Source organism: Rattus norvegicus, chromosome 6 (assembly GCF_036323735.1).
Source record: "Rattus norvegicus strain BN/NHsdMcwi chromosome 6, GRCr8, whole genome shotgun sequence".
NCBI lineage: Eukaryota > Metazoa > Chordata > Mammalia > Rodentia > Muridae > Rattus > Rattus norvegicus.
This window is the reverse complement of record NC_086024.1, coordinates 136,769,278-136,795,052: the sequence shown is the minus strand read 5'-3', so window position 1 is coordinate 136,795,052 and position 25,775 is coordinate 136,769,278. Positions and strand designations below refer to the sequence as shown.

The window sequence follows — 25,775 nt, the reverse complement described above, 5'->3', positions numbered from 1 at the left end:
TGTTCAAGATAGTCACCTGTTGATGCCAACCCTTCTTCCCTTTAAGATACATTTTTACTAATTAAGACCTTTATTCAATATATCTTGATTCCATCCACTCCCCACTCCTCCCCCAGCTCCTCCCAGATCTATCCCCTGCCTTACCAGCCTATCCCTCTTAGTAACCCACGAGGTCCAATTCATACTACCCACACTCATGGGTATGGTCACCCAGTGGAGTCTGATCCTACCAGGATCTAAATTGAAGAAAATCGTCTCTTGCAGAAGCCATCAACTGTCAACAGCACCTCTGAATGTTGGCTGGTTTGATCTTGTACAGGTCTTGTGCAGGCAAACACTGCTGCTGTGGGTTCACGAGTGCAGGGCTTCTGTGTGTACAACTGTTCCGGTCTTGTCCCAACCTCTGGTTCTTCCAAGATGGTCACTGAGCCCTGCAAGTGTGCGTGTGTGTGTGTGTGTGTGTGTGTGTGTGTGTGTGTGTGTGTATGCGTGTGCATAGGTACATGCGAGTGTGCAAGTATGTGAACATGTGTGAGTATATGTGCACATGCGTGTGATACACATGTCTCACTTATGACTGACACTTATTCTCTGAGCTTTGATCAGAGGTGAATTTCTTCATTAACCTCTCTATTGCACAAAGACACTTCTCTGATGAGTTCTCTATGGGTCTAGAGATAGAAATTCAGAGGCCAGCTCGATACCATGGCCATCCTTAGTTAGGGTTTCTGCTGCTGTGCTAAAACAGCATGGCCGAAGGCAACCTGGAGAGGAAAGGGCTTATTTCAGCTTCCAACTACATCATAGTCCCTCACTGAAGGAAGTCAGGGCAGGAACCTGAAGGTGAGAACTGAAGAGGCTGAGGAGGAGCACTGCTTACTGGCTTGTTCTTGCTGACTTGCTTCTTACTGGCTTTCTTAGCCTTTTATTTCTTATACAAATCAGAACTACCTCCCCAGGGGTGACCCGCGCCCAGTGGACTGGTCCACCTACATCAAACATGAATCAAGAAAACACACTGTAGACTGCCCATAGGAAATCTGATGAAAATATTTTCTCAATCAAGAGGAACCAGCTCTGGTTCCTTTTCCCTAGCTGAGTCTAACTTAGGTCGGGTTGAAAAAGCAACAAACAGACTTGACAACTTTACAAACGGGAGAGTCCATTTAGTGTAGAGTGATAGCAACCAATTCACTCCTGGGGCCTGTGAACTCCCAAAAATGCCAGCGCCGCTGACTTCCTTCCTACGAACTCTTAATGGCCACAGGAAGAAGTCTGGTTCACAGCCAGCTACTGTGAAAATTTCCTGGAAGCCAGGGTGCCTTTGTCCCTCTGCCACCCCTACCACACACTGATCAGGAGCAGACCGGTTTGGTGCTGATGAGGTAGCCTTACTGTCCACCTTGGTGGAAGAGACCGGATCCCCAGGGTTTGAGGAGCTTTGTTCTCCCAGCCCAGGTCCGCCCGCCGCCCAGTCTTGGGACTGTGGTAGATGTTCAGGGTTTACAACTACAGGGCTGGGTTTGGTTTCCTGTTTAGGAGCCCACTTCTGGAAGTCAGAGGGGAGCGTGCTGAGGGGAAAGGGCAGGAAACCCGTGTGAAGTGAGCATGGTGGGGCCAGTGCCCAGGCTAGCTCCTGATGAAGTGCCCAGGCTAGCTCCTGATGAAGTGCCCAGGCTAGCTCCTGATGAAGTGTGGGTAGGATGGCAGGTTTAGGTGCAGGCTTATGCTGGACAAAGGAAGGAGAGGCCAGCCCTGCAAAGTATCAATGCTGATGTCATCACTGAGCCTCCCTTTACATCTGCTACCCCCAGCTCGGCCCCCAGCACTGAACAGAAGCTTAGGGCCATCCTGAGCCTTTCTCCCACCCTCCCCAAGTCCCACCATTCAAACCACACCCTAAATTACCCCACTCCCCACCTCCTTTTCCACTTTCTCTACCCTAGTATTCCTCCATTCCTGAAGCAGGCCAGCTAGCCTTCTTAACTGTCCCTGGGCACTGAAAAATATAAATCTGGTCTCTCTACTCCTTTGGAATCTCCTCAGGACACATCCAGACTGGGCCACACACTTAAACCTGAGCTCACCATGCTCCACAGACCCTCCATAGAGCTCCCCAGCCCTGACTACACACCCCCTCCTCCTCAACTGGAACTTCACAAGGCTATGTCAAAGGAATTCAGCTACCGACTCGGATGCTACTTTCTACTGGCAGAACAGCCATCTCTGTCACATTATCTGGTTTTATAACTTTAAAGCACATTTGCCAGCATTTAACATCTTCTCCCCTGACAGGAATATGCACTCTGTGAGGACAGGAACCTCATCTATCCTGTTTGAAGTTAGGCCACTGGGGCCTAGCTCATAGGACACGTGTTGACTGAATTGGCTTCTTGGGCCCTGGGAGGGAAGGGGACGTTGGCATGTCTAAGGGAGGTCATGATGGGGTGACCCTGAGGTCAGCAGTCTGGGAAAGTGAGTGAGATCTACCCTCAGAAGCTGGAAGGGAGGTCTGACAGAGACTTGGCCACGTGCTAGGTCACACGGGGAGGTAGATGATCTTGGGCCTGTCTCCTTGGGAAAGGAAAGGGGGAGGGCATGGGGTAGCCACTTGTGGACTGCTGGGTCACGGGAGAGGAATGGGAAGAGCTGAACTAGTGAGGTAACCCAATCACAAAAACACACCCATGGTATGCACTCACTGATAAGTGGATATTAGCCCAAAAGCTCGGATTACCCAAGATACAATCTACAGACCACAGGAAGCTCAAGAAGAAGGATGACTAAAGTGCGGATGCTTCTTCCCCTTCTTAGAAGGGGAAACAAAAATATTCATAGGAGGAGATACGGAGACAGTTTGAAGCAGAGACTGAAGGACCGGCCATTCAGAGCCTGCCCGACCTGGGGATCCAGCCCATATACATGCAGCCACCAAACCCAGTCATTATTGGGGATGCCAAGAAGTGCATGCTGACAGGAGCCTGATATAGCTGTCTCCTGAGAGGCTCTGCCAGAGCATGACAAATACAGAGGCGGATGCTCACAGACAACCATAGAACTGAGAACAGGGTCCACATTGGAGGGGTTATAGAAAGGATTAAAGAAGCAGAAGGGGCTTGCAACCCCATAAGAACAAGAATGCCAACCAACTAGGTCTCCCAGGCACTGACCCATGGCTCCAGCTGCATATATAGCAGAGGATGGCCTTGTTGGGCCCAATAGGAGGAGAAGCCCTTGGTACTGCCAAGGCTTGACCCCCCATTGTTGGGGAATGTCAGAGTTGGGAGGTGGGAAGGGGTGGGTAGATGGGTGGGGGAACACCCTTATAGGAGAAGGGGGAAGGGGAGGGGATAGGAAACTTATGGACAAGAAACCGGGAAAGAAGATAACATTTGAAATGTAAATAAATTTTTAAAATCCAATTTAAAAAAGACAAAAATAAAAAATAAAATACCTCCCCCAAAGAGGTTGTGCTTAGAAAGGTCTTATGAGTTCCACTGTGCCTACCCCCAAGTCAGATACAAAAGTCCTCACCTTAATACACCTCAGAATGTGACTGTGGTTGCAAGACGAGGAAATTAAGGCTAAATGAGGTTCTGTGGCTGGGCCCCAGTCCAACTATGACTGGCATCCTATAAAAAGAGAGAAGTAACACGCACGTGAACACACAGAAGACTCTAGAAGAGACAGCTAGTGTCAGCCTTTGGCAAGACCACAGGTAGGCCTTGGAGAACCCACCCTGCCTTGGATTTCATCTTTTAAATTTGACTTTGGACTTCCAGCCTCTCAAACTATTTCTGCCTATTTCTGCTGTCTAAGTTACTCAGTTCTGTATGTGGTATTTCCCATGGTAACCACAGTAAGCTATGCATGTCTTAAATTTTTAAAATATTTATCTTACTATGCAGTTTGACTCAAAAAAAAAAATCAAACAAAATGTCATGGCAACCAAGTGATAAAAATGAACACATCCAAGGCTAAATTTTGGTGACAGTCTATGCCCTGCTATCACATGACAAGAGTGGCAGCCGCTTCTACGATCTTCCTTTGAAATAAACCCCTAATTCAGTCTGATCATGAGAAAAAAAAAAAAAACATCTCATACATGCCAAAGAGGAACCTTCTACAGAACGTGCCCCGATTAGTCTTTTGTTAACTTGACCCAGGTTAGAGCCATGTGGGAAGAACAAACCTCAGTTGAGAAAAAGACCCTCAGATTGGCCTGTGAGCATTTTCTTGATTATTAACTGATGTGGGAGAGCCCAGCCCACTGTGGGTGGTCCCTACCTTGGGCAAGTGACCCTGAAGCATACAAGAAAGCTGAGCAAGCCATGGAGAGTAAGTCTATGCAGCACTCCTCCATGGCCTCTGCTTTAGTTCCTGTCTCCAGGTTCTTGTTTAAGTTCCTGCCTTGACTTCCCATCATGGTGGACTCAAAAGGTTTTAAGCAGAAATAAACACTTTTCGGGCTGTTAGCAGAAAGCAAACTAGGACACCTAGGTAAAAACCAGGACACAGAGCCTGGCTGTGGTGACACACACCTTTAATCCCAGCAGGACTCAGGAGGCAGAAGCAGGAGGATCTCTGAGTTCAAAGTCACCATGGTGGACAGAGTGAGTTCCAGGACAGACAAAACAAAACCAAAAACCAAGTAAACCAAGCCAGCACAGACTCATACGCCTGCAGCCACAGTGTTGGGGAGACAGAGGCAGGCAGACCCTTGACGGCCAGCTAGTCTATTAGAACCAATGAGCTTCAGACCCAGTCCCAGTCCTTGTCTCAGAAACTAAAATGGGAGACTAGAGGGACCACTCAGCAGGTAGGAGCTCTTCCAGAGGACCTGGGTTCAAGTCAAAGCACCCACCTGATGGCTCACAACCATCTGTAACGCCAGGTCTGAGGATCTCGTGCCTTCTTCTGGTTTCCACGGGCACAACCACACATGCGTGCGCAGACCTACATGGAGGGGGAACACCCATGCACATAAAATAAAATTTAAAAATAATTAGGAGCAATAAGGTGGGGAGCAACTGAGGCTGATACCCAACATCAGCCATGGGACTTCACATTCTCACATACCACAGGCACTCACACAGACATGGACACGCCCTCAGAATAATAGTGATAATTAGAGGAAACTGGGCAGGAAAAGTCTACAGAGGGCCACACCTTACAGCGGCTTCACTGAAGGCTGTTTATGGTGGTGCAAGAGAGATGTGAGCTCAGTCGGAACCATATTTCACATTTTGGACTTTGATCTTTGTGTGGGCAGTTAGTGTTGGGATCGGTACATTGCAATGACTTGGGACAACCGGAGAGTCGTAACTCCCAGTCAGCTGTGCGATCACCAGGAAGTGGTACTCTGGGGATCTATTGATTACCGCTGAGGCGATAGCTTACAGGTACACGGACTACACCTTCCCCATATGACATGTTCCATGTCGGCGTGCTTATTGGAATGCAAACCCTGTAAGTGTGAGAGCGGCTGCAAAGGTGGTGTAAATATTCAACTCTAAAACTGTTCTGAAAATAAGACTTAGTTAAAAAACAAAAGCCGGGGTTGGGGATTTAGCTCAGTGGTAGAGCGCTTGCCTAGGAAGCGCAAGGCCCTGGGTTCGGTCCCCAGCTCTGAAAAAAAGAACCAAAAAAAAAAAAAAAAAACAAAAACAAAAAAAAAACAAAAGCCACCTAATTGTGCCAAGTGTGACTTATATCTGTCCCTGGTATGCCCAGTCCCCATCCTCACCTGCAGGCATTCCTGTATTCTTCCTGTTCGGTGGAACCCTCCCTGAATTTCATTATGCAAATGTGAGTATATGCTAATTTTCCTCAAGGGAGTTTTAATTTGCTTTGAAGGATACTTAACCATTTTTAGTACACAATACTAGAAAGGTACGGAACAGAGGAGAGTACAGCACACCCCACAGACTCATCACCCCGACTTAAGACGAACTGAGAATTTACCAGTTACAGCTCAGCTGCTCCTCACTGCCTTGTTCTGTCCCTCTGACACCCAACTGTAGCCTAGACCTCTCACACGTGCTGGGACACATCTCTAAACAATATGGACACCTTATAACCCCCAATGCCTGCAATCTACCATTAATGTGATTCTGGGGGGCTTCTGATGAACCGATCCTGGTGTAGATAATGGGAAATGCTAAAGGGTTTGTGGTGAATCTGTGTGTGTGTTCCAGGTGCTGTGGGAAATGGTTGCAGCTTGGCGGATGCTAAAGTCTGGGGGAAGAGGGTGGCAACTATAAACGTCTTTTTTGAGGTACAAGAAGATGGGACTTGAACACTAGTGTGACTTTTGGGACCAAAAGGACATGCTGTCCAACCTGGCCTGGTAAATACTGCCTGGAGGCAATCCTGGAAGACACTGTGCCCATAAGTTCTGCAGGTAAAGGTAAAAGGCTTGGGTGCTGGAGAAATGGCTCAGCGGTTACGGGTAATTGCTGCTTTTCTTTTCTTTTTTTTTTTTTCTTTATCAATTTTTTTATTTGTTAAGTTATTTTCAATTATGTATGTGTCTGTCTCTATCTCTGCAGGTATGTGTCTGTGTATGCATACATGGCTGTGGGTGCCCTCGGACCAGAGGCATTGGATCTCTTGAAACTGGAGTTACAGGCAGTTGTGAGTCATTCCATGTTGGGTTGCTGGGAATTGAACTCATGTCCTCTCCAAGAGCGTAAGCACTCTTAACTGCTGGTCATTGCTCTAGACACCTCTTGACTCTTTTAAGATCTTTGGAGACTCCTAAGAACTTCTAGATTTGAAAGTTTACAAGGTTCTGAAAGTAACTGACAATAAGTTACACGTCTCCATGATTATTTACTTTTCCACAAAATGTTCTATATGATCATTAGAAGATAAAAAGTAAACACTTTTGCATTTAAAAAAACCTTAAAATAGAAGCAGTACAAAAGGTTTTCCCAGTTGTAAACAGGATCAGAAGACCCCAGGACTCCAGAAACACTGTGGGGAGCTACGAGGCTAGAAGCACTTCACTTGGAGTCCGGGGAGTTGGTTTCCCGTCATCCTCTGTGCGGTGATCTTCAGCTCATCTCCCAATGCCTGCAGATCAGGAGCTCCATCGTGGACAGTAGCTGGTCCGTTGTAATCCCATGAAGTTAGAGTGATATATTCCAGGCTGTCTGCACTCAGGGATTTAAAGGTTTACTTAGTGTGTGTGCCTGGAATGCACATGTATGAACTACAGGTCTGCAGTGGCCTCAGGGGCCAGGAAAAGAATGGCGACATCCTGGAACCGGAGTTTGTGTGAGCCCTCCAGTGTCAGTGCTGGGAGCTGAGCCGAATCCCCGGAAGAGCGGCAAACGCTCTTCACCACTGAGCTGTCTCCCCAGCTCCCACAGTGAGGGATTTGAGAGTCTGTAGATTTATATTTTCTCCTTTCATTTAGTCTGACTTCATCTATGTATTCCTCTCTCCATGGCCAGGCACCGATGTACATTTTCCTGCGTGGCCCCGCTACTCTCATGAGAGCCCACAAGGAAGTACACACCATTTCTCGCCTTTATTTTTTTTCAGCTTCTGTTCTCAGCTTCTCCAAGACCTCCTCTGGAGTTGTAGAGGCCAAGAGCTTCACCACCTTTTCCCGAGATTTACCGCCCTTGTCCAGAACCACGTCACTCTTCCTGAGGTCCAAGACCTTGGAAAGGTACCGACAGAGCTCCGCATTGGCCTCTCCCTCAGACGGAGGTGCCGCGATGGCCACGCCAACCGCCTCGGTGTTCAGATCTGTCACAGCATTCTGTTTGGAGCCGGGTTTGGCATGGATGGCTATGGTGACAAAGCCTTTAGAATCAGTTGCTACAGGCCCTGTAGGGGGAGGTGGTGTCTCTGGTTCCTTGGTTTGGTTTTTACCCTTGCTTGTTGCACCGGCTTTCTTAGGCATTGTGGAACCACACAGGAGTCTAGTAGAGGCCAAGCACAGCGACCTACAAGGAGCTTCAGCATCACAACTTCGCAGGTGCCACGGAAGGCGGCAGCATGGCGGAAGAGTCCTCAATTGCTGCTTTTCTAGAGGACCCAGAAGGTTCCTCTAGAAAAAATGTATGTGTGTGTGCATCCACACACACAGACCTTATGTGTGTGTGCATCAGTAATACAGACCTTATACACAAATGTATGCATGCGTGCATCTACACTCACAGACCTTATACGTAAAATGTATGTATGTATGCATCAATACCCACAGACCCTATACATAAAATGTATGCATGTGTGCATCCACACACACAGACCTTATACATAAATGTATGGATGTGTGCATCCACACACACAGACCTTATACATAAATGTATGCATGTGTGCATCCACACTCGCAGACCTTATACATAAATGTATGCATGCGTGCATCTACACTCACAGACCTTATACATAAAATGTATGTGTGTGTGCATCAGTAATACAGATCTTATACACAAATGTATGTGTGTGTGCATCAATGCACACAGTCCTTATACATAAATGTATGCATGTGTGCATCTACACTTGCAGACCTTATACATAAATGTATGCATGTGTGCATCCACACACACAGACCTTATACATAAATGTATGCATGTATGCATCTACACTCACAGACCTTATACATAAAATGTATGTGTGTGTGCATCAGTAATACAGATCTTATACACAAATGTATGTGTGTGTGTGCATCAATGCACACAGTCCTTATACATAAATGTATGAATGCGTGCATCTACACTCACAGACCTTATACATAAATGTATGCATGTGTGCATCTACACTCACAGACCTTATACATAAAATGTATGTGTGTGTGCATCAGTAATACAGATCTTATACACAAATGTATGTGTGTGTGTGCATCAATGCACACAGTCCTTATACATAAATGTATGAATGCGTGCATCTACACTCACAGACCTTATACATAAATGTATGCATGTGTGCATCTACACTCACAGACCTTATACATAAAATGTATGTGTGTGTGCATCAGTAATACAGATCTTATACACAAATGTATGTGTGTGTGTGCATCAATGCACACAGTCCTTATACATAAATGTATGAATGCGTGCATCTACACTCACAGACCTTATACATAAATGTATGCATGTGTGCATCAGTAACACAGACCTTACACATAGATAAATAAAACTTTAGATTTGTTTTTCTGTATATGTCTGTGTGCCCGCCCGAAAAGGACAGAAAAGGGTATTGTCCCTTGGAACTGAGTTACAGAGAGTTGTGAGCAGCCACATGGGTTCTGGAGATCAAATCTGTGCAAAAACAGACATACCTGTAGTCAAGATGCTCTTAGGAGAGTGAGTTAACAGTTTTCTGGGCTTGTCTTTTGTCCGGCCTAAGTGGGTCAGCATATCCCCCTACCCAGCATGTGGACATTAGTACATCAGGACTGGAAGGGCCCAGAGGTTCAGACTCTAACCCGCCTTCTGCTTCAGAAGGGAAATGCAAGGCCCAGGGTATGAGGTACCTGAGACCTTGCAGGAAATGGAGCAGAGCTGGAATCGGGGCCCAGGTCTCTTGACATCTGGTGTAAAAATCACTCATTCCCCGAACTTCCTCCTCTCTCAGAATCCTGCTCCCAGAAAGGATGTGTCACTGACTGACTATTCATGGTCCATATGTATTCAGCCTTAGAACCCTGGGGACATTTTCACACCAAGCCTGCTTTCTAACGATAAGTAACTACAGAACTCACAGGGCAGCTGGCACATGCCACAAACTTCAGGAAGTATTCATCCATCACACCTGAGCTTCCTCCAGAGAGGTACTATTATCCTACCACATCCTATGACAGAGATGTGCTCGCCTAAGAGCACACAGCGAGGGTGTGTCAGAAGCAGTGGCGTGGAACCGAGTCTGTTCAACTGGAAAGTCCACGCTCTCAATCACTAACCCCCGTGGCCTCTTAAGCGCAGTCGTGGCTGCCCATAAGGGGGCTGGTGTAACTCTGGCCTCCTCCCTCCCTCTGCCCCCACTTAGCAGCAGCCTCCCGCCACTCAGCTAACCAGACAGGCTATCCACTGCCCCTGATCAACAACTGCTGCCCTCTCCAGAGCTTGGGTACTTCCCAAGGTGATCTACCCTTTCTGTGTTTGGGGCCACCCAGCGGGTCTTCATGTTTCTGGAATCTCATGGAAGTTTAAGTCCGGTGCAGTTCATCAGCCGCTGCGTCTCATCTGTCAGAGTTCAGGCAAATGGCGCAACCTGGAGTACTCAGAAAGGGTGCCTGCCCACCCGGCAGCCTCTGCTGAGGGTCTGCTCTGGGGCCTGCTCTAGCCTCTGTCGCGAAGGCTCCCAGGCTGGAGGGAAGAATGACAAAGGAAGCAACGTTCTGAAGACAGACCTGGGCCCTGAAGCTGCAGACTGGACCCTACCCTGGGACGTTCCAGCTGGATCTCCAAGGATACTGACACAGGTCGGGATGGGCCCTTTCTTTAGTCGTGGGATGGATCATGTGAAGGGCTGAGGCTCAGAGCCTGTGTCTTGTCCAGGAAGGTTTCAATGGCTCAGTCCGCGGTGGAAGCTGGGCAGAGACCCAAGTCCCTGCGGCTCGGCCCGGGGCACTGAGCAGTCTGCAATCGGCTGATGTAGACACGTCGGGGACACCCTGTGCCCACCTCATAGCTTTGGCCCGTGGCCTTACATAGCTCTGGACACATGAGGGGCGGTATGTTACGGTCAGAGTTGGTCTGTAGCCAGCTCGCCACTGGCCTCTCGGATCTTGAGGTTCGAGTCTCCTCCGATTGCGACTCTGGGCCGGACCCAGCCGCCCTTTCCTCTCTGCCCTTCCCTATTCGTCCGAAGTGACTCTGAGCCGAAGTCTCATAGACTCCAGGTTCGGAGGTCCCTCGGAGCCCCAACGCCCCCTTAGCTGGTATGCAGGAGAGGGGGCGGGGCCGGCGTCCGCAGCGCGCCCCTCCCCCCGCCTCCTAGAGCGCAGACGCGCACGAGCGCGCTCTCACCTGGCCGCGGCGGAGAGGCCCCGCCCTTTTATCCCGCCTCCCCCACCGGACCAATCATGGGTGGCGTAGGCGGGTGGGGGAGCGACGCGTAGGGCGGGGCCTCCGCAGCCTGCGGGGGTGAGCCGAGTGGGTGGCGGAAGGCGGCCGGCTTCAGCAGAGGCGGCGGTGGCGGCTGAGGGACGGCGACGCGGCTCGCGGGGCGGCGCGACAGGACGAGCGAGAGCTGCGTGGCTCTCCGCAGCTGCCGCCTCGCCGCAGCCGGGCCGCAGGGCGCCGCAGCGGGTGCGCGGCCTGTGAGGCGGCCGGAGAGGCGTCCTGTCAGGCGGCGCGGGCGCGGCGGACGGCGCCGCGATGATGCCGGTGGGTGCGGGCGGCGGCGCCGCGTTCCCCGGCGCCCGCACGAGGCGGGCCGGGCAGAGAGGAAGCGGCGGGCGGGCGCGCAGGGCGGGCGGGCGCAGGGGCAGGTGGGGGCGGCGGCTGTCAGCAGGCGGGCGAGCGTGGGCGGGGTCGCGGACCGGGCGAGCGGCCTCCGCGGGGCTGTCGGCTGCCCCGGGGCTGCAGCGCATACGGACGGCCCCTCCGGGCCAGCGACCCGTGCCTCGGTTTCCTCGCGGCGACACCCGGGTGCGGTGTTCGCACGCTCGGAATTCACGTTTCCCCTGCACTGGGTGGAACGCACGCCGTGCGTGGATTGAGAGAGCCATCTTAGGAGTCTCCTTGTCGAGGCTTCCCCGTGGGTACATTTGCTCCACCTGGCGTGATGTCCCTGTGCCCTTAAGGTTGAGCGGGTTGTGTGTCGCTGGAGCCTTTGTCCTGCTCTTGAGGATGCTTTTGGCTAGGAAGACGTTCGTCTTTGGGGTTGCCACCTTCCCTGCCTTTTCCTTTACCTGCGTGCGATACAAGCCGCGGTGGACGCCGAATTCTCATTTCTTTAAAGTGGGCTTTTTGTGAAGTATATACGTTAATTGATGTTTAAAAAAAACAAAACGTGACATAGGTTGCACCCAGTTGGACGTCTTGTTTTTTGAGTGCCTACTCAGTAAAAATCTCAGACTAATAAAGTAACACACAATGCTTTTTTTGTTGTTCGTTTCTCTTTGAAGTGCTGGGGATCAAACCTGGGCTTTGCAGGGCTAGGCCAGTGCTTTACCACTGAGTTTATATATCCCAGATCCACAGGGGAAAAAATTTGAAGCCTACGTGAAACGGGGGAAATATGTCTCTCTGCGTTTTTACTTGAATACTGTCGTTCTGCAATGCTGCACCCAGCTGATTAGTTTATAAGCCACCTCCCCCCTTGAAATAATTGCCTGTTTCTTGGTAATCTCTTCTCCCCCCTTTTGAGCTGATTCCAACCCCTGGTGTTTTTAGAGTTTTAAGGTTTGACCTACTTGATCCTTAAATCCTTTGGTGTTAGGCTTGTTGAGTTCTAAACATGTTTTTAACCGTTTGTCTGTTAGTGGAAAGAGCATTAAGTGAGCATCAGAGCTGGGGGTCAAACGATTGTTCTGGAACTTTTAAGCATTGTGTCCTTGACAGAGTTGAGCCTGAATTACCTCTAAAATGGGGATAAGAACTCATCAGTATTTGAAGTATGATCCTAAAGATCAACCAGGACGTTTTTGAAGAAGTGCTAAGCAGAATGCCATGCCGTACTACATTTTAAATATAGATTTGGGTTTTCAGTTTGTCATTTTAATCTCTACAGGATATACCTTATTTCCTCCTTTTTCTTACTGGCTGAATGTCGAGATGGTATTGTGGTATTTTGGAATTTTGAAAGCCGTTTCAGTGAAGTCCTGAAAGTTACCGTGACAATGCACCCACACTATAATAATATTGAAGATTATCAAATGTTTGGCAGGTTTTTATGATTCATTGTATGGTGTTTAATTATAAATGTCCTGTTAGGAACCTTGGGTTACTTTTCCATATGGTGGCTCAGACATTTTTACTTCTATCCATGCAATTGGAGTTGCCAGTCTACAATAACAAATTTTGTTTTTAAAATGTTTGTTTAGCAGAATGGGATGTTTACTTTAAAAACTCAAATAGTGCTTTTTAAAGCAGATCTTTTATTAGTTTAAAACTGCTTTTGTTTAAAGAGACTTTGAGAAACCGATGGTGTTTTTCTTTTTTTTTTTTTTTTTTTTTTTTTTTTTTTGGTTCTTTTTTTCGGAGCTGGGGATTGAACCCAGGGCCTTGCGCTTCCTAGGCAAGCGCTCTACCACTGAGCTAAATCCCCAACCCCGATGGTGTTTTTCTTAATCCCTCTTTTATGTCTTTTATTTTGTGTTTTCTTTACCTTTAAAGATACTACTTGTATGATTGAGTCCTTCCTCTGTTAACACAGGTGGAGATTGTAAATTTAATACAACTTTTAAGAACACATCTTTCTTTCTTAATGATATCTTACACTATGTATCCAAAGTATAGATGTGATTTTTCTGGCTTTATTGTATATTTGATGTGGATCATCACCGTGAATAATCAAAGAAAGATCGGTTCTTATTCTGTGGTTGTAAAAAGCAGCAGGACTGTCAGATAAAATGTAATACCCATTGAGATTAAATGCAGTATAAGATATCCTAGGTCCTATAAAAATTACCAAAATATTTCTCTTCATACCCTTTTGTTAACTGTGTTTATCTGAATTATACTTTTAAAATTACATTTATTTATTGTATATGCACAGTACCACCATTAAGTATGCAGGTCAGAAGATAACTTACAGAAGAAGGTTCTCTCCTTCCACCAGATGGGTCTCTGGGATCAAACTCAGGTTGTCAGGCTTGATAGCAATGCCTTCACCCACTGAACCATCTCACTGGTCACCTGAACTATAGTTTTAAAAAGTGACCCCTTAAGTCATCAATATGATGGTAGACTTTATATTGTTGTTTTCAAGATAGTCTTTCTGTGTAGCCTCGGCTGTTCTTTTAGATTAGAAGGTTCTCTAAACTCAGAGACCCGCCTGTTTCTGCCTCCTAAGTTCCTTTTTTTAAATTAAACTTTGTGTGAATCCCTTGAAACTATACATTTACAGCATACTTCCAGTGGACTGATACACTTCAAGTGGACTGATACATTGTCCCCTATAGGTAGGTAGTGGTTAACAGGTTGGGCAATGCAGATTTGAGACTTACAGGTGTATTGATGGTCTCTGGTGACTTTTAACTGACCAGATGGTTGTGTACTGCACCGGATCTCAGCTGCTGAAAATCAGTGAAGAGTGGCCAAGTTCCCATCAGACAGAGTCTTTGTAAAAGACATCTGTTCGTTTGTGTAAAGTCCCAAGACTTTGGGCTGATGTGATGGCACACACTTTTAATCCCTGCACTTGGGAGGTGGAAGTGGAGAATCTCTGTGAGTTCAAGGCAACACTGGCCTACATAGTTCCAAGTCTGTCAGAGCTACATCAAGAGACCTTGTGTCAGAAAATAAAACTTAAAAAAAAGTACTGTGACTTTCTACTTTGTGTGTGTGTGTGGGGGGGGGATGTTTGTTTTGAAACAAAAGTCTCACCATGTAGCCTTGGCTGGCATAGAACTCGCTTTGTAGACCAGGATAGCCTCAAACTCAGAGATTGCTCCTGCTTCCTGAACCCTGGGACTGAAGGAGTGTAACACGACACCTGGCAACGTCCTCTTTTTAAAGTTGGATTTGAAAATTTCCCTTATAAACGAGTTATATTATGTTCCCGTCATTAATTACTACTTCTCTGTCAATGGATGACCCTTTAGAGATGTTTTCCCTAATAACCTCAGAGGACTACACAGCCTCACTCGGTCACGTTCACTGCTGCTCCACTCCTAATAACCCGACTGGAGACAGCCTAGGTACCCATCAGCTGATGAATGGATGCATTGCGGACATTTACACAGTGGACTTTTACTTAGCTGTTAAGGAAAATTATTTTCTGAAAACTGCAGGTAAATGGATGGAGCTAAAAAAAAAAAAATCCCAAATGAAGTAACCCAGATATCAAAAGACAAACATTTCACGTTTTCTCTTATATCTGGAGCTTTCAATGTGTGCTGCAGTCCACAGAGTCAGGTGCCTATGGAAGGAGGAAAGGCTCCCCCAGGGAAGGGGACTAGAGTGTAGTGTTGTGGGAAGACAGGAAACTAGAAGAGTAGGATTAGAGAGAGGGAAGGCAGAGGAGGGTCAAGAAGGGAATATGGAGAGAGACCACTAACACTAAAGGCCATTTCAAAAACCACATGGGAACCTACTCTTAAAATCTTCCTGAAATATACACATATATGAAAGAACTCTAAATAGAGTCACCAAATAATAGGGGAGACAGTGCCCCAACTAGATCTCTTATGCCACCAAGTAACTCCAGTTCCAGCAGTGGGTACATCTTGTTTAGTTGTTGGGGAAGCAGTTCCACGGAAACCCCAAACGTCATAGGCTGCTGCCAAGGCTATTGGTTCCTCTCTACTACTCGATGGTGGTAGGGCCCCTCACTGAAGGCAACACTAATGCTCTAGAGCGCGGAGCGGTTGAGCCGATACCTGATGAGAAGCTTTGCCCCTGCTGGCTAGCATTCAGGGAACTGGAAGGTGCTCTGCATGCTACTGTACCTAGCTACAGTCCCCAAGACCTATGACAGTGACCCTCCTGCAAGATCTACAGGTCTAACAGTGGCACAGATGTTTGGAGTGTAACCAGCCACTTTCCATGAGGTGAAGCCCATACCTAACACTGCTAATGTGGCTGAGAACCTAAGGCTAGACAGCTCACAAGCTATTCTGTTAAAAGAACATAGCAAAAACTGACTCCAAATGGCATGCTGTGATAGCCATAAGTCAGGGCTGCACTCAGCCTGCATCAGAGACGCTTGTATTTGCAGTAGTGGATGAGAGCACAGAGGCCCACACTGGGGAGTGTGCAGAGAGAACAACACAAGAGCACCCAGTCCTAAATGGGATGTTTTGTCAAACCCTTCTCCTCAGGGCTCAGGGATCTATGTGGAGGAGGAGACAGACAGATTCTAAGAGCCATAGGAGATAGATAACACCAGGAAAAGGTGTCTTCCAGAAACTACAGGCCTGATGTACATAGAAACTGAGACAGTAAGACCCACGTAAACACAAACCCAACAGGGTCCCAGCACTGAGAAGGGCAAGTGGAGACATAGGGTTTACCCCTAACAGACAAGCCACCTGCAGTTGATGACCATTAGCAAAGGGACGAAATCTCATTGGGTGTATCAGTGACACTTCAGGGCAGGTCCCATGCTCAGAAGTAGTTAATACAAAATGAACTCAATGGTGTTTTCGTGGACTTCTGCTTGTGTCTGTGTCTGAAAGAAAAAGAACGAAGTTGGATGGATAGGGAGGGGGAATGAGAGGAATTGGGGGAGGAGAGACACCATCAAAATATGCTGTATGAAAAATTATTTTCAGGAAAACAAAAAGAAAATCATTTTCTACCACTGCCCCCACAAGATGTTTGCCTAAGATGCCGGAGAGATGGTTTATCTGTTATGAGCACTAGCTTTTGCTCCAGAGGACCAGGTTTGAGCCCCAGCACCCAAGTAGAGGCTCTCAACTGAAACCCCAGTTCTAGAGTATTCAGCACCTTTTTCTGACCTCTGTGGTCACCAGACATGAATGTGATACACAGACATACATAAAGGCAAACACACATAGAAGTTAAAAACAGCAAAAACTTAGTGTGCCTAAGGGAAAGAGGGTATTTAAAGAATGCCACAGGACCCAATTGGGCTGATAATACCGAGGCCATATCTAGACAAATTGAGTGGAAATAAAAATTTTAGTTGAAAACGGGAAGCCTGACCTACACTGCGGAGCAGATGCTTGTGAAAAGAGTGACATTTGGGAGCTGGCAGAGCTTTTGGAGAATAGAACACACCAAGGGAGTGGGACTGAGGCTGCTCTCCCCTTCCAAAAGGAGGCTAGCAGGAAGTGATGCAGCTTTGAAGTGTGTTCTGTGTGAGGAGGATGCTTCGGTGGTGATGGTCATGCTGGCGCTCCTTAACCTCCACCTGACTGTCCCGTCTGACCACCTGGTTCCACTGAATGCGCCCTTGGAGCCCTTTGAGCATGCTCACTGTAAGGTATGGGTAGCGCTCACTTGTGGTAGTTAGCATTTATTAAACAAACATTGCAGGTTTTCAATGTTTCTTTCCCTTACGTAGAAATATTTTAAGATACAGAGTAGGTCTCTTATAAACCACCAACTGTCCCACGGGCGACACAGCACTGAATAGTAAATGTGAGAGACTTGGATTCTAACTCCCTACTTGGTAATGTTGTGACCTTTTGACTTATAATGGCTTGTGACCTTAGCCTCTCATATGTCCAATGAGCTGGTAATTTCCAAGCATTTGTGGTTGGCCTGGTAGTTGGTTTAGAGCAGAAACTTCCCTGAAGCCGACATTCATTTTGTCCACATAAAGACCTAGGCATCCTAACTCTTGCATGGCAAGAGTCAAGGAGGTCAAGGAGGTGCGATGGAGCAGACGGGAGGACTCGGGTGTGTGATGCTGGCACATTTAGTTGATTGCTCAATAAGCCTGACTTTATACTCTAAGTAAATAACGCTCAAGTCCCCCCAGATAGAATCAGACATACAAGATCACCTAAACATAATGCATTTCTGAACCACTAAGCCCCACTTCACTGGGCCAAAAATGTTTTGTATAAAAGCTACCAGTGTGGTTTTTCTGCACATGCAACAGAGTTTAAGAGGAGAACTCTTTCTTCTCCAGGCTCCACTTCAGGCCAGAATCTTCGCAGCTCTGTGGCTTCCTACGATTGAGTTTGGTGAGAGTGAGCTCTCAGCAAGTGGTGTTTGTCCTCGTGTGCTCTGCTGTGTGCTGTCTGTGTGCAAAGTGAGCCTTAAGAGGTAAAGAAACTTGGCCAAGTTCTCCAAGCTACGTGGCGAGGCAAGGTCTAAAGACAAAGGATCTGACTCAGACACCTCTGCTCCTGGTCCTTTTGCCAGAAACCAGGGAGATTGCCGTAGTCAAAGCATGTTGCCAGAGGTGCCGCTAAATGGGATCTGGCAAAAAGGTTCGTTCTTTTATGCTTATGTCAAGTAGGGCCTGGCATTAAAAGACTCCTAGGGCGAGTGTCCTTGGTAAGGAGTGGTAGTTTTCTCTGCCTTGCATTATGTTTGTGTCTTCCTTTTCTTAGCCTCCTTCAGTGTGTGGCCGCATATTCGCTTTGTAGTTACTGAGGACTTTAAACACGACAAGAGCTTAAAATACCACTGGGCTATTATGTTAACGTTACATAACTGGGTGTCAGCATGCATCTTTGTGTGTTTGCCCAGATGGAGAACGGTTGTTCAGCAAAGTGTGGTGGGGTATGGTGCCTTGGAGCGCTGTTGCCATAGTTATTTCACAGACTGTGTGCTTCTGGGGCCCAAAAAGTAGTATAATCAGGTTCTATTGTGACACTTTCTTGGCTTGATTGCCTTGCTTTATTTTGCTGCAAAGATAGCTTTCTGACTGTTGTACATACTAATTGATAAGCAAAAGCTGCTGCTACTAGATTTTATAAAATAAGAATGTGTGGTGACATCATGAGGAACAATGAAAGGCCTGAAATCATGAAGAACAATGAAAGCCCTGAAAAACGAGAAGTAGTTTTGTTAAGATTAATAAATGAAATCTTAAATATGAGTGTATACTTCAGTGCAAGGTGCTGTTGGTACTTTGGTATGTTTAAAGGAAATGGTAACTGAAGATTTGGCACAGCTGTGATTGATAGCATATGCCATGATTGTCGCCATCATAGCTCAAACAGATGCAAAGACCCCATAGTGGGAGTGTGCCTAGTATGCTGGACACACAGGGAGACCTGTGATTGGAGCAAAGTGAATGAGGGAAGAGACGGGGGTGGGGGGTGGGTGGAAAAGTGCTGGTGTTCATGAGGGGTGCAGAGGTGGGGGGTGATGTAACTGTAGTAGTGTCTTCAGCATCAGTGAAGGGAGAGGGACAATTTTTTTTTTCTTTTCCTTTTTTCGGAGCTGGGGACCGAACCCAGGGCCTTGCGCTTGCTAGGCAAGCACTCTACCACTGAGCTAAATCCCCAACCCCGACATTCTTGTTATAAGAAATGGGACAGGCTCTCCTTAATGTATCTGACGTAGTTCTAAGCTTCAGGCATTGCTAAGGTGACTTTATGTGTTAGGAAAGCATGTGGGGGTCTTGGGTAAACCTTGAACTCACAGAAATTCTCCTGCCTCTACCTCCTAAATGCTGGGATCAAGGGTGTGTGCCACCATGCCTGGATTCTTTATTCCTTAAATTAAAGATAACAGTAACAGTTTAGGATTGGAGGATCTCCTAACTTACATAAAAGGTACCTGGCACATAGTAAATGCTCAGAAGCATACATACAGCCTGCTGTAGTGGTTTTCTTTTTTTTTAAAGTGTATGAATGTGTGAGTGAGCGAGCGTGTGTGTGTGTGTGTGTGTGTGAGAGAGAGAGAGAGAGAGAGAGAGAGAGAGAGAGAGAGAATGAATGAATGAATGAAAATATGAGAGATTCTGTAGTATGTAAATGCCACAGTGCACATGAAGCAGTCAGGACAACTTTCCAGGGTCATTCCATCCAGTGGGCTCTGGGCATCACACTTAGGTCCTCGGCTTACACAGTGAGTGATTTTTACCTGCTGTGCTGGTCAGTTCTTACAAACTAGACACAACTAGGGACATCTGGGAAAAGGGAACCTCAATTTTAAAAAATGCCTCCATTAGATTGGCCTGTAGGCAAGTCAGCAGTGCATTTTCTTTTTTCTTTTTTCTTTTTCTTTTTTTTTTTTTTTTTTTTGGTTCTTTTTTTTCGGAGCTGGGGACTGAACCCAGGGCCTTGGGCTTCCTAGGCAAGCGCTCTACCACTGAGCTAAATCCCCAACCCCTACAGTGCATTTTCTTAATAACAGTTGATGTGTGAGGGCCCAGCCCACTGTGGATGGTGCCAGTCCTGGGCAGGTGCTCCTGAGTTTTATAAGTTCGAAAGCAGGCTGAGCAGGCTGTGGAAACCAAGCCAATAAGTAACATTCCTCCGTGATATTCTGCTTCAGTTCCTGCCTACAGGTTCCTGCCTTGAGTGCCTATCTTTGCTTCCCTTCATGATGGACTCTAAACTTTAAGCTAACTAAACCAGTTCCTCCCTAAGTTGGTTTTGGATGTGGCATTGTATCGTAGCAGTAGAAACCTGCTGCGCCATCCAACTTGTGTGGGTGGTGGTTCTTCTGTAGTGAGAGGGAATATTCTTTATATGCCACTTCGAGTGTGTGTAAATCAGCGACCTTAGAGTGTGACAAGGCAGCACTGTGGCAGCCATCTCTTTTCAGAATAGTTTACCTAATTCTTCTTTGTCCTGCAGTGAGTGTGTGTCCTTATCTGAGTGCCTCTGACTGCATCTCAGAGTTAGCTCCTGTTCCCCTGGATCTTAGAATGTTTCTCTACATATAAGACTTGGGTATTGAGCTCATGTTTAAACACACGATTTGTTGTTCCATATGCATCATACCTGTAGACTGAAGGAGGTTCTGTAAATATTTTTAATGTTCCACTATTTCGACAGGTCTGTCACATGGGTCAGGTGTGGAGTCTTTTACTTGTGTTTCATACTGATGTTCAGTTTTAGATTTTTAAGAACTTTGGACTTCAGATTTTGGATAGGATGCTCGACTTGTACCTGCTACAGTTGCAGCTCTTAACAGTTTTGTGTGGCTCCGTTTCTGCCTTTCAGGAGAGGAGAGCGGGAATACTCTGTTTTATTTTCTGTTTGGCCGCTCCCTAATCTGGCAATTGGTATGTAGTTGGTACTCTGTAAACACTTGCTGAAGGAAGGAAGACGTGAACTACAGGGCATTGTCAACGCGTTGTGGGTGTATGTGGGTGCCTGTAGGAGCAGGGTTTGACTTTCAGGAAGTGCGGCAACCATCAGGTTTCCACTGTAGAAGGATATGTGCTGTATTTGATCTTAGATAAAAGGCTGGGAAACTATAGAAGAGTAATTCTGGAGCCAGTGGAGGGTAGGTGTGTGGAGAAGGAGAAAAAGAAACCAAGTGCCAAGTGAGAAGGCTTAGAGGACAAAGGCACTTGCCACCACACCTGAAGACCTGAGTGTGATCCCTAACACCCTCACGGTGAAGGAGAGAACCAGCTTCCGCAGTTGTAGTGTGGCACTCACACAACCTCTTCCCCACCTACCATACAGAAATAAACAAAATGTAATAATCAAGAAAATACCTTGGAAAAAATGAAAGTAACAAGATCAGTTAAGAGACCAGTTAATTCAGACTGTCCAGAAGAAGTTTCAATTACTAGTAAAGGTAATCTGATAGGGTACAAGATGAGTGCTTGTAAGTGTGAGTGCATGTGTGTGAGTGCACGTGAGAGTTTTTGTGTGTGAGTGCATGTGAGTGAGTGCATGTGAGTGAGTGCATGTGAGTGAGTGCGTGTGAGTGAGAGAGCTTGTGTGTGAGTGCATGTGAGTGTGAGTGCATGTGAGTGAGTGCGTGTGAGTGAGTGTGTGTGAGTGAGAGAGCTTGTGTGTGAGTGCATGTGAGTGTGAGTGCATGTGAGTGAGTACATGTGAGTGAGTGCATGTGTGAGTATTTGTGTAGTGCTTGTATGGATGTGAGTGCATGTGTGTGTGCAAGAGGAGGAACAGTGACAGGAGTTGAGGGTAACAGGCTTACTGCTTCAGCAGCTGGATTTGTCTTCCCTTCAGGATGGAGCATAAGCGAAGCAGTTAGTGTAAAGGGCTGTGAGGACGATGTGTTTTCTTTGGGCTGTTTGAGATGTTCGCTGCTCCAGAAATATCTTACTCTTAAATCTGAAGGTCTAAATGCAGGGTAAACAAGTCTTTCCTTTCAGATTCAGTGGCTTTTAGTGCTGTGTGTTGGACGTGAGTGTTGCTCCCTGGGCATCTCCACTGCACTGAATACCTCACCTTGCACTTCCTAGTGTACACAGGTTCTTGAGATGACTGACCCAAGTTTCCCAGATCGGCTGGATAGAGTGCTTTCTTCTTGGTATTGAAGTACTGCTCGACACACACACACACACACACACACACACACACACACACACACACTGTCATATATCATATATCATATGAAATATATCATATATGTGTGTATATCATATGTATTTCATATGTATTCATCATATGTATATGAGATATTATATATTTCAGGCCGGCCTTGAGCTTGCATCCTCCTACCGCAGATTCTGATTGGAGGAATACTAGTATAAAGCCACACAGCATGGTGGTTATAAGCTGGCCTCAGTGCCATGGTAGCTTCTGATTCTGGCTTTGCCACTCACTTTTCTGAGGCCTTGGATAAATAATGTAACATCTTTGTGCCTTATCTTCCTCGCCTTTGGAATAGGTTTAATGACTGACACGTTTCTTAAGATGGCTGTGTGGTTGTCAGGTGCTGGAGTATCAGCATTCATGATAAGCACTCAGTAAACATTTGCTCTTACGTTTGTTGTTGTAACCAGGAGCCATTGTGGAGATAGGACAGAGTTGAGACTCCACTCACAGTGTGCTTCCGCTCTTCCTGCTGAGGGAGCTGGAATGAGACTGTAACATCTACCTAACTGATAAAACACAGAGAACATAGTTAGAGAACATTTCTGTTAGAAATGAAAGCTTGCCTGCCTTGGCTAGTGTTCTAATATATTCAGACCAACTCAGACCCAGACTAGTGCAGTTCACCAGGGTTCTGATAGGAGCCGGTAGCCGGCACCTCCCAGACAGCCTCAGAGGAAACACCCCTCCCACACTGTGCCTTTTACTTCCTTCAGGCCAGTGCCTGCCTGGTGTTTATCTCTGGGCACTGAGGAGGGCAGGAGTCTGTTTTCCTTTGGTGTCCTCGGTGCTGAGGACATTGCAAGGCCCCAGTGGCCTTCAGAAAGTCCTGTTTACTGAATGAGCTCAACAGCATTGGGATATACTAATTATGTGCAGGGTCTGGCCCTGCTTGAATGAGCTCATCCTGTAGGATGTAAACAGAAGTGCCACTTGAAAGATTCAAAGTACCAGCTGCTGGGGGGTGGGGGGAGCGTGCTGGCCACCACTGTCTTCCAGCCTTCTGTGTTGATTGATGTGGGAGGTCAGAGATAGTTCTAGAAGGGCGAGGAAAAAGGTGGAGGGGATAGAGCAGGACTGACAAGTGGAAAGTTTGCAAGTCAGAGAGGACCAGGGTCAGAATTGAAATTTATGACAAGGAAAAGTGACTGGAGCAGGAGACTAGAGGAAGGAGGAGGAGCTGAGAACTTAGGCAGAGATTAGAGTCTGAGGGCTAACCCTGACCAGTGCCTGAGCTTGAATTGGATTCTGAGGAAAACATGAAACTGGGAAGATCTTTAAATGTAAGTATATTACTGTGGTAAGGTAAAGTCACCATGTGATTGTCCAGTTCGGTGGAGGCAGGGAGTTGCAGTCACACTGTTCACCACTGCCCTCTACAGTACCTTCCGTCTTCAATCTAAATTTACTATTGAAGCTTTTAAGGTAGACTGAGTGTCTTCCAGTTAAAGCTGGAGAAAGGAGTCTCTTGAAGTAAAGACAGAGGACGACTGAGCCATCAGTATGGTTGTCAAAGTTCTTTAAACTCTCTTAGGATCTTCACTCTTGTGTGGCACCACTGCAGTTTACCTAGCCTCCCAGGGTTAGGGAGCTAGGTACAGAGAGTTGCAGGGCTCCATCTCTGCCTGGAAGTCATACAGTGGCACGGCTTCAGCACGCCAGGAGGCTATAATCTGAGGTCTACGAGGCAGCCTGACTTGTTAGTACCTGAGGCATGATTACAGGTCACGCAGGGCATAGTTAAAGCTCCTTATGATGCCTGAGTCATCAGAAAAGAGGAAACCTTGTCAGTGATGTCTAGAGCTGATGCTCTTTAGATTGCTGTGTGCAGTAGAACACGATGGAGCTGCAGCTCTAATTGTTCATGTCCAGGAGCTGAGCAGAGCAGTCAGACAACTCAGTACAGTTAACCCTTTCTATCATCAAAGCATTTCAACATCCAGAATTAAAGTGTTAGTGATATGTTAAATTCCTAGACTGAGTCTCAAATTCTAGACCATATTTTACACATAAAATCTATCTCAATTCATGTTACCACGTTCTTAAGTTCTCAGCGGCCATGTGTGGTTTAGGTAAAAGGGCTAAAGCCCTAACTGTACAGAGAATGCTATTAGTCCTGCAGTTTAATTCCTCAAGGATTTGATGGAAGAGCTTTGGGTTTTTCTCTCTCTCTTTTTTTCTTTTGTACCTGGAACTTGCTTTGTAGACGAGGCTAGCCTCACACAGAGATCTACCTACCTCTACTTCCTGAGTGCCAGGATTGAAGGCGTGTACCACCATGCTGGGCCTGGAAGGGCTTTGATATTATAGTTGCTTTCCACTGCTAACATTGGCTTTGATGTTTGTAGACTGTTAATCAGGACAGTGAAATAATGAGGGAACACGTATTTGGGGGAAGATTCTCATGTCCCAGCAATGTGATCTTGGGTCAGTTACTTACTTTCCCTGTCCCGGTCTCCTGATGAATGGGGAGCACTGCAGACTAACCTTGTGGAGTTAGGGAGCACTGAGAGAAGCGCTGCTGCACTGTGAAGCGCCCACAGGTCTGGCATCGCAAGCACTAAGGCCTGCTCCAGAGCGCTTAGTGCTTTTCAGTCAGTTCAGTTCAGATGGCTTTGCTTTGGAGATTGTTTTAGATAAGGGCTTACAAAACAAGTTTTCACAGGTGAAGAAAAGGTTGCATTATCCTTTTATAAGGATTTTTTTAATTGGTGTCTTTGGGTAACTAATTTTCTTGTTTGCTGCAACATTTGAGTCTACCCAACAACTAGAGGAATAGTATAATTAATGATTAAATGATTTAGGATTCTAATTAAGGTATACGAAAAAATTTGAAGGGATGATTTAATCAACATTTTAATTGCCAGTACGGTTATAATTAAGCTACTCTTTCTCTCTGAAATACTTTATTAGCCCTACTGTGTCTGGGGAGACTTTCCAGTTCTCATTTTTTAAATTTTTTTCAATTAGTATATTTTAACACACTAAGTTATTTTGAGTTTTACAAGAGAATAACAGAAATAAATCAGAGAGTAAAAAGATGACCATTTGTCAGGAAGACCAAGAAGAGGCCCTGTGTTGTTTTGCAGAGTGAGACAGGCAGGGTGGATAACCATGTCATGGTGGGGTTGATTGTCTGGTCCGTGTATCCAGACTGCTGCTGTGCCTAATAAGGCCATCTTGGCAGACTCCTTGCCGCCTGGCTCTGCTCTTTGCTCTCTGTCAACTGGAGCACTGCCTGTCCAGTCCCCCATTCCTGTCCACAGCTAACTCCTTTCCTGCCCAGCCTACTTGTTGCTTCCTTTGGGAAGGCTTTTCTGATCCTGGAGTCTGGCTCCTCCCCATGGGATCCATGGCACTTAGCAGCTCCACATTGTAGTTCTCTGTTCTCTTCGGTCTCAGGTCCAGTGAGGAAGTGAGGCTTGGCCAGTCTTTCTGACCTTGTATGTCCAGAGTCTGGCTCGGGGCCAGGTTGGACTCAGTAACATTTCCTAAATGAATAGAGAGTGATCCTGCAAATGTACCCAACTTAGGTACATACAAAGTAGCAGTTTGTTTTGTGTGAGTGTTGATGTTTCCTCCTACTGTATGGTAAGCTTTGCAGGAAGTGACAAGAAACTTGGTAGCTGGATCTTAATCTTTTTATATGAGTGTTTACCTGTGTAACTGAATATACTTCAGATAGCTCTGTTAA

General features: G+C 46.6%; 2 protein-coding genes and 1 pseudogene across 6 annotated transcripts in view; 1 reads left to right on the top strand and 2 right to left on the bottom strand.

Moving 5' to 3' along the window:
- On the bottom strand, positions 6,473–8,065 carry C1h15orf40-ps2 (similar to human chromosome 15 open reading frame 40, pseudogene 2; annotated as a pseudogene).
- On the bottom strand, positions 6,815–11,861 carry LOC134479259 (atherin-like). Its single transcript, XM_063262709.1, has one exon. It carries the CDS (start codon positions 11,726–11,728, stop codon positions 10,982–10,984), a length of 747 nt encoding a protein of 248 aa, XP_063118779.1. The 5' UTR covers positions 11,729–11,861; the 3' UTR covers positions 6,815–10,981.
- Ppp1r13b (protein phosphatase 1, regulatory subunit 13B) overlaps positions 9,985–25,775 on the top strand; it is a 73,235-nt gene continuing 57,444 nt past the window's right edge. For 2 of the 5 annotated variants that reach the window (XM_039112418.2, XM_039112417.2), the window contains exon 1: positions 9,985–10,438. In XM_039112418.2, the coding sequence (XP_038968346.1) occupies positions 10,139–10,438 (300 nt within the window). In that variant the 5' untranslated portion in view covers positions 9,985–10,138. Of the gene's footprint in view, positions 10,439–11,076; positions 11,346–19,774; positions 23,365–25,775 lie in introns of those variants that run through there. The other 3 variants (NM_001395106.1, XM_008764939.4, XM_006240634.5) reach the window with 3 other exon arrangements.